At 41.7% G+C, this 18,745-nt stretch overlaps 1 protein-coding gene across 5 annotated transcripts in view; it reads left to right on the forward strand.

The window, feature by feature from the left end:
- Positions 1 to 3,396: 3,396 nt before the first annotated feature.
- The window catches only part of ABCC2 (ATP binding cassette subfamily C member 2), a 77,808-nt gene continuing 62,459 nt past the window's right edge, over positions 3,397 to 18,745 (forward strand). Inside the window, exons 1-3 of one of the 5 annotated variants that reach the window (XM_065923084.1) lie at positions 3,397 to 3,801; positions 7,078 to 7,484; positions 9,643 to 9,816. In XM_065923084.1, coding sequence (XP_065779156.1) covers positions 7,452 to 7,484; positions 9,643 to 9,816 — 207 coding nt within the window. In that variant the 5' untranslated portion in view covers positions 3,397 to 3,801; positions 7,078 to 7,451. Of the gene's footprint in view, positions 3,802 to 6,411; positions 7,485 to 9,642; positions 9,817 to 18,745 lie in introns of those variants that run through there. The other 4 variants (XM_065923085.1, XM_065923086.1, XM_065923087.1 and 1 more) reach the window with 4 other exon arrangements.

Raw genomic sequence — 18,745 nt, forward strand, 5'->3', positions numbered from 1 at the left:
TAATAAAGTTCAAAAGCTCATATCTCATTTACCCTTTTTTTTTTTTTTTGAAGTTTCTTTACTTGAGGTACTTTCCTTGCTGATAAACTTGTAACAGATATTACAATATAACAGTATTTAACTTATAATAAACCTAGGCATAATGAAAATATTTTACTTTATTTACTTTACTCTAAGACATGTCTATATTAGATAGGTCAACAAACATTAAAATCAGGTATTTAATACTGAATATTTTCTAGTTTACCTGAACCTGGAATTTATTGTTTAATTTAGAATTATTTGATTTGTAAGCACTTACCTTTTTTTTTTAAGCCAATTAATTAGAGCTCTTTTACAAATTAACCTAAAAATATTACCCAGAGACAAAGACATACCAAGGCATATTTAGACAGACAGTGCAAGATCTAGCTTCATTTTTAAGTTTGGTCATGAATTAGATATTACAATATAAATTTACTAGTTTATAAAAAAGTTGAAATAAATAAAAAATTTTAAAGGCTTTTTCCCTTTTTCTCTCAGTCTCAGGAGTTAGAGATGGTCTAGATAAATGTTCCTGAGAGCCCTGGTCTCAAGGCACAAGGAAAGAAAATCAAGTTCTAACAAAAAGCAAAATGGCCATCAAAAATCACAACACAGAACACAGAGTTAAAACACACACATATACACCTGGCAGTCCTCATCAGACACTCCCTTAAATACAAGAATACAGTCTCTCAGAAAACCTTCTATAGAGACACAGAACTTTAGATGTCTTCAAAGGTTTTAAGAGGAGGAAAGGAAAAGAAGGAGGAGGAGGAGGCGGGAAAGGGGGGCACAAGGGGTGGCCTTATAGACGTCTCCTGCCACCTGCAGATACTCAGGCATTGCGGGACTTTTCCCTGGGCTTCCAGAGAAGGGAGGACTGGAACTCGGCCCTACCGGAATTCGAGTTCTCTGCCGAGAGGAGGTGATCAGTCTCCAATCCTCAGCTCAAGCTGAGGCCCTTCGACCAAATTCCTGCATCCAGGACTGGGGGATTAGAAAAACGGGAAGGATAGGAAGGGCTAAGGAGAGGACAGAGAGAGGGAAGGGGAGAGAGGTCAATAAAGTCTCTTGTTCCTTACCGGTCGGGGCACTCTGGCCAGTTGTCCGCGTCAGGAGGAGACCAGGGACAAAAGGGTCCCAGTCGCGGCCGCTGGGTCTGGTCCATCGGCAGGCAAGCTGGCCTCTGAGTACCCCGGGTGGTCAGGATGCCAATCTCAGCGAAGAAGAGTCCCCACCAGTTGCAGGAAGGGGGACCCCTTCCAGGGCCCCTAACTGAGCTCTTATAAATGAATTGCTGGAGGAGACACATGTGCTGACAAAGCAAGAGATCTCATTGGAAAGAGCACCGGGGTGGAGGGCAGGAGGGTAAGGGAACCCAGGAGAACTGCTGTCTTCTGGAAAACAAGGACATTGCTCTTGGACAAATGTAGAAAAGAACTGAACACTGGTCTTTTTAACTTTAATTCCTCTGCGGTTAAGGAGTTGCATTATGATTCCAATAAAAAGCTGTCTTTCTTTTGACTCACTGTTACCCTTTTTTGTTACTAATTAGAAGAAGAAAAAAAGAGAAAAAAGGAAGAGGCTTAATTTAGAGAAGGAAAGAACCTGAAACATACCCACCTTTCTTACCCTACCTTTCTTATGTAGGGGGGCCTGTGGCGCCCTAGTGGGGTTCTAAAACCTAAAGCCTACCCACTTTCCTCACCCTAACTATCTTATGCAGGGGGGCCCGCGGTGCCCTAGTGGGGTCCTAGCCGTCCCGAAGACTGAACAATGGGGGGGATTACCTTCGGGTTCCCTGTTCGTGGCGCCACTTCCCAGGGTCCAGCCTCGGCAGGATCCAGGGGGTACCCTCAGGATGAACGGCGTCGGTGAGAGAGAGAGAAGACACATGAGACCAGCCTTGATAGGGCCAAGTCTGCGAGGGAGAGAGAGAGAGAGAGAGAGAGAGAGTGACCAGATGGGGGTGTTTGCAGGGTCTGGCAGAGTCTGGCAGTTCTTTATTTTTTTACCATAGCTTTTATACCCTAAGTTGGTACATTTCTAAGGGGAAGATAGTTTAACATTACGTCAGCTTGTCCTTCACGAAACCAGGGTGTTTTCTGCATACTTCTTTGTACATTATCTTCTGGCCTTGGGGTCTATTAACATTTTATGCAAGTCAGGTGACTGTAAACCCATTTTCTGTTTCTCTGGTGACCTTAACTGAAAGGTAGCAGTCTCATAGGGCAACAGTACAGAGTAGAAGTATAACCTTGTTAACACAAAAATTAATCCTTCTGCAGAAGTTGTCAGTTGCGTTTATCTAAGAAGTTTACCCCCACACTGACTCTGCGGCTTCAGTGAGGCAACCTCTGCCTAGCACTCCTGGCTGACAATTAGCAACCATCTCATTGTTACCACACTAGGGTTAAGTTCCTATTTCTCTAGATCTTTAACTATATTAACAATGGTTTCTATAACACAACCTTAGCACATTAAAAGCAAAAACACAGCAAGCAAACATCAACCCAATAACCACCTTTAGAATAATTTTCCTTATGTTTTCTAATAGGACTCCTTTACCCCTTAAAAAGGCTCTATGTCTATTAGGGCTTTTATATAATCAGGTTCTTTATGCTATTTTATGATTAAGATATTATAAGCAATCATGCATATTAGTACCAAGGGCATAAATGCATTTGGCTAACAAACTACTGGCAAAGGAGTTTAAATTAAAACACTCCTTTCACCCTGAATAATCTCATAAAATACCACCACCTGGGAAACTTATTGATTAAAGTTCTAAATTGATTCTTATTTGGGAAGAGATCAGGGAAGGCCTTCTGCCTGTGTCACAGAAATTAGGCAGTAGTCTATTGAGGCAGGCATCAGAAAGACAGATGTCATCTTTAAGGTGAGCGCCGGGGGCAGCTTTTCGAAATCCCTGAAAACCTGATCTGCCTTGCCTGTCATGCTTTCTCCTCGTGACCTTGTCATGGGTGGGATCTCGTGTGCCGGCTCCCAGCAGACGACAGAGGATAAGATGGTTGGATGGCATCGCTGACTTGATGGACATGAGTCTAAGCAAGCTTCGGGAGTTGGTGATGGACAGGGAAGCCTGGCGTGCTGCAGCCCGTGGGGTCAGAGTCGGACACTACTGAGCGACTGAACTGAAAATCACCACAACATGGAAAAGATTAACTACTTGATGATCAGGAGCACATAGCCCCCAGACCTCCTGGAGTCTTAACCCCTCTGACACTGCCCTGTTACCTCACCATCAACCAATCAGAGAGTTGTGCACGAGCTGATTGCCTACCCTGGGATGCCCCTCCCTCAGGTCACTTTTCAAAATGCTTTGCTGGCGCCTAGGGATGGGTTCTGGTGTTTTGAGCGGTACCTCCCCTGGACTCCTTGCTTGACGGCCTGTAGTAAGCGCTTGCACCTTTCTCCAGCACAAGCCAGCTCAGTAGACTGGCTTTACTGTGCACGGGTGAGCGGGCTCAAGTTTGGTTCGGTAGCAGAAATGCCAGAATTATAACAGACAAAAGCAAATACACCAGGCTAACAGACACAGATTTCCTGTGTCTGCCACCAGCCACAAAATGGATTCCTGTCGAATGCCACTTGGCAGAAATTGCCACTGATGAATGGTCAGACATCCACAATCCCACATCGCTGGTACCAGAGGAGAAGACTAATTTGATCAACAAAAATCTGAAAAGTCACTTGGCTAGTGAGAGCCAAAAAGCTCAATACTGTTTATACCACTCACCAGAAGAGCCAGGAAAGGTAAGCTGTGGACCTCACTCCGTTGGAATGAGGTTCATTTTCAGGCATGTACTTCTCTTGGGCTCTGATAATAGAACTCAGGTGGAAAAGTCGGTAAAGCTTTCTGAGTGGTTTACTCTCATCACTGCTTCCTACTTTCTATTTTCTTAGGACATATTCTGCCCTGCTGCCTGCTCCGACCCCCTCCACCCCCCACTTACCCTTTCCAAGGATGGTTGGGTGGGGTGATCTTACATCCCATGAAGGTGGAATTGCATTAAAGGGGTTCTCTTAGCTCTTCTGCATCTGCCCTAACTTTCTATAGGTGAAAGCTTAGAAAACCGCAGTGTTTACTCTCAGCTCTCCTAAATGCCTCCTTCCATTTTGTTGTACTGTTCTCGGCACTTGGTAAGACTGGTGTGGCAAAGAGCTGGGGATTGTGCAGTCTTGAAACCCTGCAACTTAGATGGGACTCAAACCCAGCCAAAACTGAGGTTGGGACTTGAGCCCATGGGCTAGGACTCGAATCCACTGTCTTTTAATTGATATCGCACACCTGGTCTCAGGACTTAATGAAGCTCAGGTTCTCTATGTTTCAGCATAGAGGAATTCAGGGAGAGGCAAAGCGATAGGTAAGAAGTGGGTTTATTTAGAGATACACACTCCACAGACAGAATGCTATTCATCTCAAAAGGTGAGAGACTGAAATAAGGGGTGGTTAGTTTTTACAGACTGGGAAATTTCATAGGCTGATGAGTGGGAAGACTTTTCCAACTATTCTGGGAAAGGGACAGGGGTTTCCAGGGACTGGGAAAACACTCGGCCTTTTATGTTTGGCCTTCATACTGTCATGGCACCTGTGCGCATGTTATTTAGCAGGCTGATATATTAGTGAGGGTATAATGAGGCTTAAGGTCTAATGGAAGTTGAATCTTCTGCCATCTTGGACCTGATCAGTTCTAACCAGTTTGTGTTCGACTGTGTCATTCTTGCAGGGTTGTGCCCTGCCCGCTTCTCTCCTGTTTCACTCTTTCTTGGGCTCCTCTAGACTCTGTCAGCCCCACAAAAGACCTAGAAAAGTCTATTAAAAAATAGACTGATTTCTCCTCAACCCCCTTCATGGTAGACTTCGCCTCCCTGCTGCATTTCAGCAGAGATGAAAGCTGCTGTGGCTCTTCTGTCTTATAAAGGTCTTGTTTCTGAGGTTTTGTTGGCAAGCTTTTCATTAAAGGGTCAAATAGTAAATATTTGGAGCTTTGTTACCCAAGAGGCAAAATTGAGCAGTCTCTTTTTTTCTCTTTAATTTGGCTGTGCTGGGTCTTAGTTGCAGCACACAGGATCTTTGTTGCTGCATGAGGGAATCCTTTAGCTTTGGCATGAGCAATCTCAGTTGTGGCATGTAGGATCGATCTAGTTCCCTGACCGGGGAGAACCTAGGTCCCCTGCACTGGGAGCAGAGTCTTAATCACTGGACCACCAAGGAAGTCCCCAAATTAAGTAGTTCTTATTGAAAGGCTGCTCATATTGAAGAGTCTTGTTTGTTCACATTTTACAATTAAAAATGTAAAAATCAGTCTCAGCTCCAGGGCCAGACAAAAATATAGGGGTCAGATTGATTTGTCCCATGGGTGAAAGCAATCTCTTGTTTAGTTCATGTAGATTTCTTTGTGTCCTCACTGGTGAGTTTTTAAAAAACTTATATATTGATGTCATCTTTCCAGCTTGTTTCTGTTAGTATAGTCAGAGGACTGTGCCAAAAACCACTATGCTAATACCATGCCTTTATCTGATCCTGGATCTGATCTCATTCCAAGACCTAAATCATTTTCTGCTGTTATATACACATAGAAAAGTGTGGAAATTCATCTCACAGCTATCTTCTCAAAAGATAACTAAATGACTTTGAATAAAATATATACATCGTTCAGGTGTTAATAATCCAGAACACATCTACTGGTACTAGTGGTAAATATTTTTTATCATTTGTGAATTTGAATAACCAAATTATATTTAACCTTAGACCAATCATTAAAATATAGTATAAATTATACACATATGTATGTGTACATTAAAGTAGACATTATTCTTTTGTTAGTCTCTGTTGATAGTTTGTATATAACCACAGAACAAAGGGCTTTCTTGTGTTGACCACCAAAATGGTTCCACTAAATCCTCCCAATGATGGTGTTTGCACTTTAATATGTTGGTAAGCATGTCTGGCTGCCATTATTGTAGAATGTCCTAATTTTTGAAAGAATATTTGCCTTACTAGGGGAAGCAGGTAATGGGGAATGTCCAAGGAGTTTCAGTCTAGGAACACTTAGAAATGGTTCAGTTTAGTTCAGTCGCTCAGTCGTGTCCGACTCTTTGTGACCCCATGGACTGCAGCACACCAGGCCTCCCTGTCCATCACCAACTCCTGGAATTTGCCCAAACTCATGTCCATCGAGTCGGTGATGCCATCCAACCATCTCATCCTCTGTCGTCCCCTTCTCCTGCCTTCAATCTTTCCCATCATCCCAATCATTAATCAAATGATTCAGCTCTTCACATCAGGTGGCCAAAGTATTGAAATTTCAGCTTCAACATAGAAATGGTTAATGTACACATTTTTTACCACAAGAAAATTTGCTTTAAAGATATTATTACATAAATAATTATAATGATAATTATACAGAAAATACAAGGAAAAAGGAAAATAAAATCACCCACAACATTTTATTGCATGGATGCATAAATCATATGTAGATTCACATTTGGATTTGCTATTTTATAACCTGACTTTGCAAGCAAAGTTTACACTATTTTTAGTTTAGTTTTTTTTCCTGGCTGTGTTGGGTCTTAGTAGCTGCGCATGGGCTATCTATGGTTGCAGTGAGCAGGGGCTGTTCTTCCTTGTGGGTGGGCTCCTCACTGCTGTGGCTTCTCTTGTTCAGCATGGACTCTAGGCATGTGGGCTTCAGTAGCTGCAGTGCACAGGCTCAGTAGTTGCAGCTCCCAGGCTCTGGAACTTGGGCTCAGTAGCTGTGGCTCATGGGCTCAGCTGTTCTGCAGCATGTGGGATCTTCCCGGACCAGGGATCGAACTGGCATCCCCTACATTGCAAGGTGACTGTTAACCACGGACCACCAGGGAAGCCCTTACACTATTTTTAACCATGTTTTAAGTTCTATGTTCTTAATTGAAAATGCAGAGGAGTGGGATATTTCACACTTCCGTAAACTCTAAGACCTCAAGGCAGAAGTGCAATGGCACATTTAGGGGTACACGCCTTTCTGTTGATGCTTCTCTTTTTAGGTCATGTGTCCTCAGGACAAGGAACGTCTCCTCCACTCCTGATTTGTCAGCCAGCTCTACTGACATCTTTCAGTGGTTCCTTTTACATATAAACCCATCTTTAGAGGCTTCTGGTACTTTGGGGACAGGTGTGTCTACCTGTCCCTGGGGCTTTTCAGTCACATGTCTATCTACTTGGGTAATGTAAATACACATCTGAGCAAGGTTAACGATTAAATTGTTGAGTTGAAAGGTCAGAAGACCTGTTGTTGGAACATCAGAATAGGAGATAAAGAACCTCTTGAAACTGGCCTTCTACCTTCTCTGAGGAAAAGAATAAATAAGAAACAGCACAGTCATACGAGAGTCTTCATCCCAGAAGTGATCCAGGAATCATGCTGGATACTTTCTGCAACTCTACTTTTTGGGTAAGAAATCACACTTATTCTCACTGACTCTTCTCAGCTCAGAATAAGTAGAGTAGCCTAGAATGACCACTAATAAGAACTAGAAAAGTTAGATATGTAGTTTGTCTAAAGTTCAGGGGTTTTTTGTTTGTTCGTTTAAAGATAAGTCATAATATCTCCAGAGGATATTCTATGTGGGAGAGATAATATATTTATTTTTCTGAGATATGTTTATCACATCCCAGACTCTTTTCTCAGAATAGGTAGCTGCAAAATTACCTTCTCTAAAGAGAAATATGGAAAAAGCTTCCAGTTTCATTAATCTTAGGAGGAATTGTTTGTGGAGTAGGGGGAAGAAGAGATGATCTATGTTTGAGCTTTGCTGAGAAATGTTGTTGTTGAAATGATACTGCTATGTTCTAAAGGAACTGGCAGTTAGTGAGATGGACTAGAAGTTGAGGCTAGGGGTGCAAATTTGGGCATGAAGAGCACTGAGACAATTTTTGAACCGTTAGAGCAGAGAATTCAAGACAGGGTGAGGAACAGTACCACATGGTTTAGTGAAATAGAAATTTAGGGATTTTGAGAAAGTCTGTTTGGCAGACTCCTAGCATCAGAATCAACTGGAGTGCTTGTTAAATTAGCTTAACCATCTTAGTAATTCTTTCACATTCTAAAGTTAGATAATTTTACAAGGAGAGCAGAAATGAGATAGCAGAGCACATGGACAGCATTTCCCATCCTAGAAAGAAACTGGGCCCCAAGGTGCTCGAGGCCCAGACATGCATGATGCTGAAAGCTCAGCTTTCCTGTCCACCAGTGCCAAATTGATTCTCAGAGACAGAGTTCTGGGTGAAGTAGAAAAGAACAGCTTTATTTCTTTGACAGGCAAAGGGGGCCACAGTGGGCTCTTGCTCTCAAAACCATGTGTCCCACCTTGCAGGAGATAGTGAAGTTTTATAGTAATTGTTCAAAGAGGATGTGACCAGCTCCTGGACATTCTCCTGATCGGTTGGTGGTGAGAAAAGTAGAAAACATCATTGTCTCCAGCTGGCCTGGGGTCTGAGTGCTTGTGGGCGGCATGCTCTATTTAATCATTAACTTCTCCCACCTGGAGGGGGTTTTGGTATCTGCAAAATAGCTCAAAGATATTGTTGTGTGTATCTGTTGATGGGGAAGCAAGGACCTTGCCCAAGGCTTCTCTTGACCAGTTTGTTTTCCCTCATCTCGCATCTCCTCCCTTCCCTAATTAAAAGCTGCTTGAATCTGCCCATTGAAACTCAAGGAAGTTTCTGGAGGTTGAATGAAGGCTGTTTCCTATAAGGCTTTGTGCCCAGGAACCCCACTGGGCCCTGCCCAGTATCATGTACACCACAGGAAAGGGGGCTTACCACGCCCCAGGATCACACGAAGTCATCTCAAGAGAATTCTGAGAATCATTTGACAGATCATCTTGGTCAGGGAACCTCAATCTTTAAAGAGTGTGCAAAGAGCTGTACAAAGCAAAAAATGTCTGTAGGAAGAGAAAGATCTACCCTCACATGACTCAGATATAAGCACTGGTGCCCCCACCCTCACCTCACAAGATACTTCTGTTTATTGCAGGATGCAAAGTCTAGTAGGAAACTTGCTGGGAATAAGCCTTCCCTCCAATATGCCTCTGCTGCTCCTTAGCCTAAGGCCCCTTCAGGTTCCAACTTAAGCACTTGGGGCAGTAGGAGATTAATTGCCCTAGTGTAGCTAAGCCCTCTGCTGCCTGCAGGTTTGGTGTTTGCCTGTGAGTTCGATCAGTACTAAAAACTAGAATAAGTTTTTATATCCTAGGATTATTCTCCTCTTTGGATTGTGGAATGGTCCCTCTTCTTCCCACAACTTGGCAGATGTAGTTAAATTAAATTTGTATAGATGGTGAAGAAATTCACTTAGAATCACAGAAAGAAAGGTTTTTAGAGGTTTGCATCGTTTGGTCAGAAAAGTCACCAAACAGCATTAAATGGTGATGTTTATATCAGTGGAGTTGGATAGGAAAATACAGCTAGTTGAAGGGTCAGGCTAAATAGGGATATAGAACTGAGTTAGAACTGTTTGGAAGTGAGGGTAGGGGTGGTAGTGGACTGGGGTTGGCATTCTCTCTTCAAAAATGCATATATCCAACAGTCATTCCATTTTGATCCCCCAGAATTCCTCGTTGTTGGATAGCCCGGAGGTGGACCTGCCACTTTGTTTTGAGCAGACTGTTCTGGTGTGGATTCCCTTGGGCTTCCTTTGGCTGCTGGCCCCGTGGCAGCTTCTCCATGTATATAGATCCAGGACCAAGAAATCTTCTATAACCAAACTCTACCTTGCCAAGCAGGTAAGGGAACTCTGCTATTTTCAAATGAATTTTGAAATGCAATAAAGAACATGTCTTGATGGTTCAAGTGTCTTCTTCCCTGTCTGTGCCAGTTTTCCAGGTTCTGCTGCCTCAGGTAGAGCCATGCTCTGGAGGTCCCTGCTTCCACCTGCCCTGTGCCTCACTGACCCCCTGCCATATTCCCTAGTTAAGATTACTTGAATTATTGCATAAGAATGATTCTGAAGTCTTATGGATATTGGACTCCAGACACACCAATGATGAGTAATCAGTCAGTCGAATAGCTGTCTCTTCAGCATTTGAGAAGCAAACACTGGATTATCTGTCTTTGCTGCATGTGTACGTGCTCAGTTGTATCCAATTCTTTGTTTCCCCATGGACTGTAGCCCACCAGGCTCCTCTGTCCATAGAATTTTCCAGGCAAGATCACTGTAGTGGGTTGCCATTTCCTCCTCCAGGTGATTTTCCCAAACCAGGGATCGAACCCACATCTCTAGTGTCTCCTGCTTTGGCAGGCAGATTCTTTACCACTAGTGCCACCTGGGAAGTGCATGCATGTATCTTCAAGCTGTTCTAATTAATCAGGAGAGTATAATTCAGTTGGCATCTACCATGAGGTAAAAATGAACTACCAAAAGTGTCTCCGCACCACTCAGGCAATCTGAACATCACTCTTCTCCCCAGACTTGGATCTGAAATAGGACTTCTGTTCCCCACAAAGTCAACCCTGGGTCTGGATGGTCGCTCACCCTAGAGGGAGGACAGGTGTGTGCTCACTGTGACCTGCCTGAGTAGGGAAATAATCTAAAGGGGCTGCAGGAGAAAGCCCAGGAGGAATGCGGGTAGGTGCCTCTTAGCTGGCTGCACTGATTAATGCAGGACGATCTTGTGGGAACTGAGAGATCTTCATTTGAGCTTGTAAAGCGACCTCTTAGTGACTATTACCTGCTGCTTTTCACTGGGGTTTTTTCCTATCTTATCCTGATTATTAAATAGGACTTTAGACGGACAGATTTGGTGTTCTATAAGCATACAGATCAATGAACCCAGGTTGTTGCAGTCTAAAAAAAATGCAGGAAGAAATTTGCCCAGAGGAAGTTGAATTCGCACTGACACTCTGAGGTAGTGTTGGACCTTGTCTCCTCTGAGTAGAAGAACAGTCTGTGAGGTCTTGGACCTGGGCCACTGTCTCCCTCGTAGAGCTGAGTGCCTGGCACAGGACTGAGCACTTGGCATGGCATTTGCTGAACGCTGGTATAAATCCATTCTAGGAATGTGAATGGGATCAAGAGTGGGTCACTCTGAACATTGAACATCACGCTTCAGTACCTTGGGGATGAGACAGAGCTTCTGGCTAGTCAGTCAAGTTAGAGAGCTTCTATCATTTTTTGGAGCTTCTAAGCAAAGTTGGATAATCAGTAAATCAGTATCATAGCTATTAACTTTAAAAAACTTTATTGAGAGATAACTCACATATCTTATTAATACAATTTTACCCATTTAAATACAATTTTTTTTTTAGTATTTTCATGATCTGTGTAAACCATCACCACAGTCAATTTTAGAACATTTCCGCCGTCAAAAACAAATCCTTTTCTCATTAACCCATACCTCCCCATCTCCCCTAGCCCTAAGCAACCAATAATCTACTCTTTGTCTCTGCGGTTTCCCTATTCTAAACATTTCATATGAATGAAATCCTATAATATATGATTGATTGGCTTCTTTTACTTGGCATAAGGTTTTCAAGGTTCATACATGTTGTTCAAGGCTCAACCAGAATATTCCATGATATGACTATATCATGTTTTGTTTAACTTTTATAACACAAACCTCTAGATAAAACTCAATAGATAAAAATAAAAGCAGTGTATTTGGTTTTTTTTAAAATTTCTATAACTAATGATCCACTTACCCTTGTTCATAGCTTATAATTTATACTTTTTTTTGTCCTCCACCCTGCGAGTAGAAAGTACAGAATAGTTTCCTGTTAAAAATTTCAAGATAACTGGTTTATCCTCTGAAACAGTCCAAAGTATAACTCCTCAGAAAATAAAAATTCACTACTTCTATGAAATTCACCTTCTTCTTGGCTCAATCCTCAACTTGACTTCATTTCTTCACTTCCTATTCTACTTGCCTTTGGGCTGTTCCTCTCTGACTCTCTTCCTCTCTTTTTTAAAAAAAGTATTTCACTGCATTGCTTGGCATGTGGGATCCTGTTCCGTAACCAGGGATTGAGGGATGTTAGTTCCCCCACCAGGAATTGAACCCACATCTCTTCCATTGGAAACATGGAATCTTAACCACTAGACTGCCAAGGAAGTCCCCTTTGACTCTTTTAAATTGTTATCGTTGCTTGGTCATTAGTGCAGTGTTTATCTTATCTGGACTAAGTCAATTTGACTAACCTGATGAGAGACTACCAGTTTGTTCAAAGGTGCACCCTTTGGTAAAGGAACCCTGTGCCCAGTAGGTGATTTCATGAATTGAACTAAAAATGAATGAATGAATGAGCTCATATTTAGTCTCAGGGGAACAAAAAAGGAGTTTTGTTCTAGAGGTTATGAAATGGGCTGAGGTCAGATATGCAGCAAAAATGGGCTTATTGTTGAGCCAGTGAGATATGGAAATCATCTTCAAGTATTTGTAGAAGTTTAACATAGGAGATTGTCTGGCTCATTCTGAAAGTGTCAGTCAGCAAGATCAAGTTAAGTTGGTGTGGGTTGTTCCAAGGGACCTAACTTTAGCTAAACATACAGAACTTTTTCTTTCTTGTGTGTGGATGATTTAGCTTTTTTTATCCTTTATTCTTGTATAAGTTTAAAGACAGAAAATCAAAGATATAGAAATTATTTTCCATTCAGCTGTATCAAAATTTAAGAACCTAAATTTGAGACAGCTTTATCAGTTGACTTTTCTTTGAGAGGGTTTTAAATAAGTTCATTTGTAAAGACCATTACAAAGGTGGAAGAACTTTCTAATAGTAATAACTATCTGATAGTAGAATGGTCTCCTGGGGGATATAGTTCCTGAAAATGTTGAAACTGAAGTTATACATTTGTCTGCCAGAGAAGTGATGAAAACAGACACCCTATGTAACGGGTCAGAGGTTCAATCAGAGTGCTTTCATAAAGCCCTGGGGAAAGGAAGACTGTGTAGAGGTGGAAAGATATTAAATATGGCCAAACCACTTTTTTTAATAGTACCAATGAGGTTGTGTCTCCTTAGGAAGTTGAGTTCAGTAAACTCCATGTGCAATTGAAGCTCCTCCAGTGATTCAGAGATCGAGTGCAAAGCCTATTTAAGGACTTGGTAATCATTAAACAGGGTTTCTCTGGTGGCTCAGCAGTAAAAAATCTGCCTGCAATGCAAAAGATGCAGGTTTGATCCCTGGGTTGAGAAGATCCCCTGGAGAAGGAAATGGCAACTCACTCCAGTGTTCTTGCCTCAGAAATCCCATGGACACAGGAGCCTGGTGGGCTACAGTCCATGGGGTCACAGAGTCAGATACAGTTCAATGACTGAACAACCACAGCAATAATTAAACAACCATAATGTTCCCTTGAATGGGATTAAAAAATTGTTTCTGATTATAAAAAATGCATTGCTATAGAAAGCTTGATTATGTGATTATTGTAGAAATATTGTTGACTCTAGGGAAATAGAGGATGAAATCATTGATAATTGTTATCACTCTGACTTCTGTTTTTAACATTTTGGGATGTTTCCTTTTACTCTCTTTAAAAAACTAAATAAAAAAAGAAATGAAAAAGACACTTCCCTCAACCCTCTACCTTCTAGTTTTATTCTCCAGAGGCTGCCATTTTAAATTATTTTGATGGCTACCTCTGTATCTGCAAATAATGTTTTCATTCTGTGTTTCTTGATCTGTCAACTTCAATAAAGATCTGTTATGTACTCTATAAAAGACAAGGAATTTATTCATTGACCTAACTCCCTAGCTTTCTTTGCCTCTCTTCCTCTTTCTCTCAGTCCTTGAATTCTATATTTTCTATTAATTCAGTCCTTTAATTAGTTTTTGTTCTTCTGTAGGTTATACCTAAAAATCTGCCATCAATTTAGTTTAATTTGTCGTGCCATGTGGCCTCCAGGATCTTAGTTTCCCAACCAGGGATTGAATCAGGGGCCATGGCAGGAAAACCCAGAATCCTAACCACTGGACTGCCAAGGAACTCCCCTCAGTTCAGTTCAGTTCAGTCGCTCAGTCGTGTCTGACTCTTTGCGACCCCTTGAATCGCAGCATGCCAGGCCTCCCTGTCCATCACTAACTCTCGGAGTTTACTCAAACTCCTGTACATCGAGTCGGTGATGCCATCCAATCATCTCATCCTCTGTTGTCCCCTTCTCCTCCTGCCCCCAATCCCTCCCAGCATCAGGGTCTTTTCTAATGAGTCAGCTCTTGGCATCAGGTGGCCAAAGTATTGGAGTTTCAACCTCAGCATCAGTCCTTCCAATGAACACCCAGGACTGATCTCCTTCAGGACAGACTGGTTGGATCTCCTTGCAGTCCAAGGGACTCTCAAGAGTCTTCTCCAACACCACAGTTCAAAAGCATCAATTTTTCGGCGCTCAGCTTTCTTCACACTCTAACTCTCACATCAATACATGACCACTGGAAAAACCATAGCCTTGATCAGATGGACCTTTGTTGGCAAAGTAATGTCTCTGCTTTTAAATATGCTATCTATGTTGGTCATAACTTTCCTTCCAAGGAGTAAGTGTCTTTTAATTTCATGACTGCAATCACCATCTGCAGTGATTTTGGAGCCCCCCAAATTAAAGTCTGACACTGTTTCCACTGTCTCCCCATCTATTTGCCATGAAGTGATGGGACCAGATGTCATGATCTTAGTTTTCTGAATGTTGAGCTTTAAGCCAACTTTTTCACTCTCCTCTTTCACTTTTTTGCCCTTTTTCCCCCAATAATTTTAAACTCTAGTTCTTCCTTTCTTCTTTCTTAATTGAGGTATAGCATTGTATAAGTTGAAGGTGCACAATGTGTTGATTTGATACATTTATATATTGCAATATGATTACCACCATATCATTGGCTAACTAACACGTCTATCATGTCACAATATTATCTTTCCTGTGTATGTGTGAGAGACAGAGAACATTTAACATCTAGTCTCTTAGCAACTTTCAAGTATGTAATACAATGTTTTGACCATAATCGCAGTGCTGTGTATGACAACTTGCGGTTAGAAGATAAGTTCTGGAGATCAAAAGAGATTTTTTTCAGTTTATAGTCTTTTTAAAAACTGAGGCACAATTGACATATAACATTATTAGTTTTAGGTGTACAGCATAAGTTTGAAATGATCACCGCAGTAAGTCTAGTTAACATCCATCACCATACATAGTTGCAAAATTTTTTTTCTTGTAATTTTTTGTAATTTTCTTGTAATTTCTTGTAACTCTGAAAGAGAACTTTCAGAATCTACTTTCTTAGCAACTTCAAATATGCAGTACAGTATTGTTTACCTATAGTCACCATGCTGTACATTGTATTCTCTGCTTGAATACTTTTGCATAAGACAAGAAAATTAGTGCCTCCAAATTTCATGGAGAATAGCCTCATATAAAACTTTCAGAAAAAAAAAGAATAGTAAATAAAGCCTGTGGGTCCCTGCTTTCTAAAAATGTTGATCTGCATATGGAATGCTAGGCTCAAACATTTTTTTCAACTCTAAAGATGTTGCTGTGTTATTCCCCAAATCTTGTGCTACCAAGTTAGAATTCTTCTCATTCCTTGTTATCCTCTCTAGAAACTTTTATCCTCTTTATTCTTGATGTCCTGAAATTTCATGAGCATGTTTACATGGGTCTTTTTTCATTCAATGGATTCTACACTGTTAATCTAAAGACTCATGTCTTTATCACCTCTGGAAAATTTTTATATATTAATCTTTTCATTTTTTCCCTCTAATTTTAAAATTTCATCATTCTAGACCTTCTTTTAGACATTGGACTCTGAATTGATCCTCCTCCTCAAATTTTTTTTAAGGGTACTTTAAAAAATTCTTATTTTTGGCTGCTCTAAGTTTTTGCTGCTGTTCATGGGCTTTCTCTGGTTGCAGCAAGGAGGGGGCTATTCTCTAGTTGCAGTGTTGGGCTTCTCACTGCTGTGGCTTCTCTTGTTGCAGAGCACAGGCTCTAGGATGTCTGGGCTTCAGTAGTTTCGGTGCATGGGCTTAATAGTCCCATCATATGTGGAGTCTTCCCAGACCAGGGATCAAACCCATGTCCCTTGCATTAGCAGGCAGACTCCCAACCACTGGACCACCAGGGAAGTCCTCAACTTCTTTTCAGAATTTCTTTTTCTCTTTTCCCCTGTGTTCTGAGAGATTCTCCTAATTTTTTCTTTTAATCATCCTAAAGGGCCTTTATTTTAGCAATAATGGGTTTGATTCCTAAGAATCAAATTCTTAATTCCTGAACAAGAAGAAAAATTGGCCAAGCAGGGTGGCCTGTGAGTTGTTAGTTCCTTGAGTAGGGATTGAACCTGTGTTCCCTGCAGTGGAAGCACAGAGTCCTAATCACTGGACCACCGGGGAAGTCCCCTGAAATACCTTTTTCTGACAGCAACATATTAATGGATGCAACATCATCTCAAGTCTTACAGGACATTAACTTTAAAATAATTTAAAATTCTCTTCACTTAATTTCTGTTTGTTCCACCTAAGAATCAGTTGTTCTGTTTCATTATCTTGGGTATCTTCTTCACTAGTATTGATTTTTCTCAACTTTTGGTGGTTATTGGTGTTCTGTTTGCATTTACGAATAGGGAACTAAGTCAATGATCACTCATCTAGAGCCAGACATCTTGGAATGTGAAGTCAAGTGGGCCTTAGAAAGCATCACTTCGAATAAAGCTAGTGGAGGTGATGCAATTCCAGTTGAGTTATTTCAAATCCTGAAAGATGACGCTGTGAAAGTGCTGCACTCAATATGCCAGCAAATTTGGAAAACTCAGCAGTGGCCACAGGACTGGAAAAGGTCAGTTTTCACTCCAATCCCAAAGAAAGGCAATTCCAAAGAATGCTCAAACTATTGCACAATTGCACTCATCTCACATGCTAGTAAAGTAATGCTCAAAATTCTCCAAGCCAGGCTTCAGCAATACGTGAACCGTGAACTTCCAGATGTTCAAGCTGGTTTTAGAAAAGGCAGAGGAACCAGAGATCAAATTGCCAACATCCACTGGATCATCAAAAAAGCAAGAGGGTTCCAGAAAAGCATCTATTTCTGCTTTATTGACTACGCCAAAGCCTTCGACTGTGTGGATCACAATAAACTGTGGAAAATTCTTCAAGAGATGGGCATACCAGACCACCTGACCTGCCTCTTGAGAAACCTGTATGCAGGTCAGGAAGCAACAGTTAGAACTGGACATGGAACAACAGACTGGTTCCAAGTAGGAAAAGGAGTACATCAAGGCTATATATTGTCACCCTGCTTATTTAACTTATATGCAGAGTACATCATGAGAAATGCTGGGCTGGAAGAAGCACAAGCTGGAATCAAGATTGCTGAGAGAAATAGCAATAACCTCAGATATGCAGATGACACCACCCTTATGGCAGAAAGTGGAGAGGAACTAAAATACCTCTTGATGAAAGTGAAGGAGGAGAGTGAAAAAGTCGGCTTAAAGTTCAACATTCAGAAAACTAAGATCATGGCATCTGGTCCCATCACTTCATGGCAAATAGATGGGGAGACAGTATAAACAGTGTCAGACTTTATATTTTGGGTCTCCAAAATCACTGCAGATGGTGATTGCAGTCATGAAATTAAAAGATGCTTACTCTTTGGAAGGAAAGTAATGACCAACCTAGACAGCATATTTAAAAGCAGAGACATTACTTTGTCAACAAAGGTCTATCTGGTCAAGGCTATGGTTTTTCTACTGGTCATGTATGGATGTGAAAGTTGGATTGTGAAGAAAGTTGAGTGCCGAAAAATTGATGCTTTTGAACTGTGGTGTTGGAGAAGACTCTTGAGAGTCCGTTGGACTGCAAGGAGATTCAGCTAGTCCATCCTGAAGGAGATCAGTCCTGGGTGTTCATTGGAAGGACTGATGCTGAAGCTTAAACTCGAATACTTTGGCCACTTTATGCCAAGAGTTGACTCATTGGAAAAGACCCTGATGCTGGGAGGGACTGGAGGCAGGAGGAGAAAGGGACAACAGAGGATGAAGTGGCTGGATGACATCACCGACTCGATGTACATGAGATTGAGTAAACTCCGAGAGTTGATGATGGACAGGGAGGCCTGGCGTGCTGCGATTCAAGGGGTTGCAAAGAGTCGGACACGACTGAGTGACTGAACTGAAGTCAATGAAGGTGTGGCTGGTGTAGGTTTCCTGGCAACATCTAGATCTGCTTCCCCAGGTGGCCTCTTCTTGCTGGGAGGACTGTCTGTGAGCTCTGAGTCCTGAATGACTGTCTATACCCACTGGCTTCCCTCAAGAGCAGGATGCTAGCTGGTTCCTCTCTACCTCCATCTGCGGAATGAAGATGCATTTACTCTGGAGCTCCATTACCCACCCTATCCTCCTCCCAGAAGGATTCAGTTTCTTTAGCAAATGCTTCTGTTTTAGCCAGCTTAAGGGTGCTAGTGGCAAATATATTTGTGGAGTTGCCTGATGGTTTGGGGGTGGGTAAGAGAATAAAGTGACTGATATAACTGTGCCAGTTCACAGAACATCAATGGAGACTCACTTCTGTCCTGTTTTCCATTCTTAATCTCTGCCAGGGGTGGACTAGAAAGAATAGATTTATAGTAAGTTAAGACTCTCTGTTTGCAAGTTATACCTGTTGGCTTAAGCAACACATTTTATTATCTTATAAAACAGGAAGTCCAGTGCAGCTACTGGATTTGTTAATATAGCAATTCAAGAATA

The sequence above is a fragment of the Muntiacus reevesi genome, chromosome 2 (genome assembly GCF_963930625.1).
Source record: "Muntiacus reevesi chromosome 2, mMunRee1.1, whole genome shotgun sequence".
Lineage (NCBI taxonomy): Eukaryota > Metazoa > Chordata > Mammalia > Artiodactyla > Cervidae > Muntiacus > Muntiacus reevesi.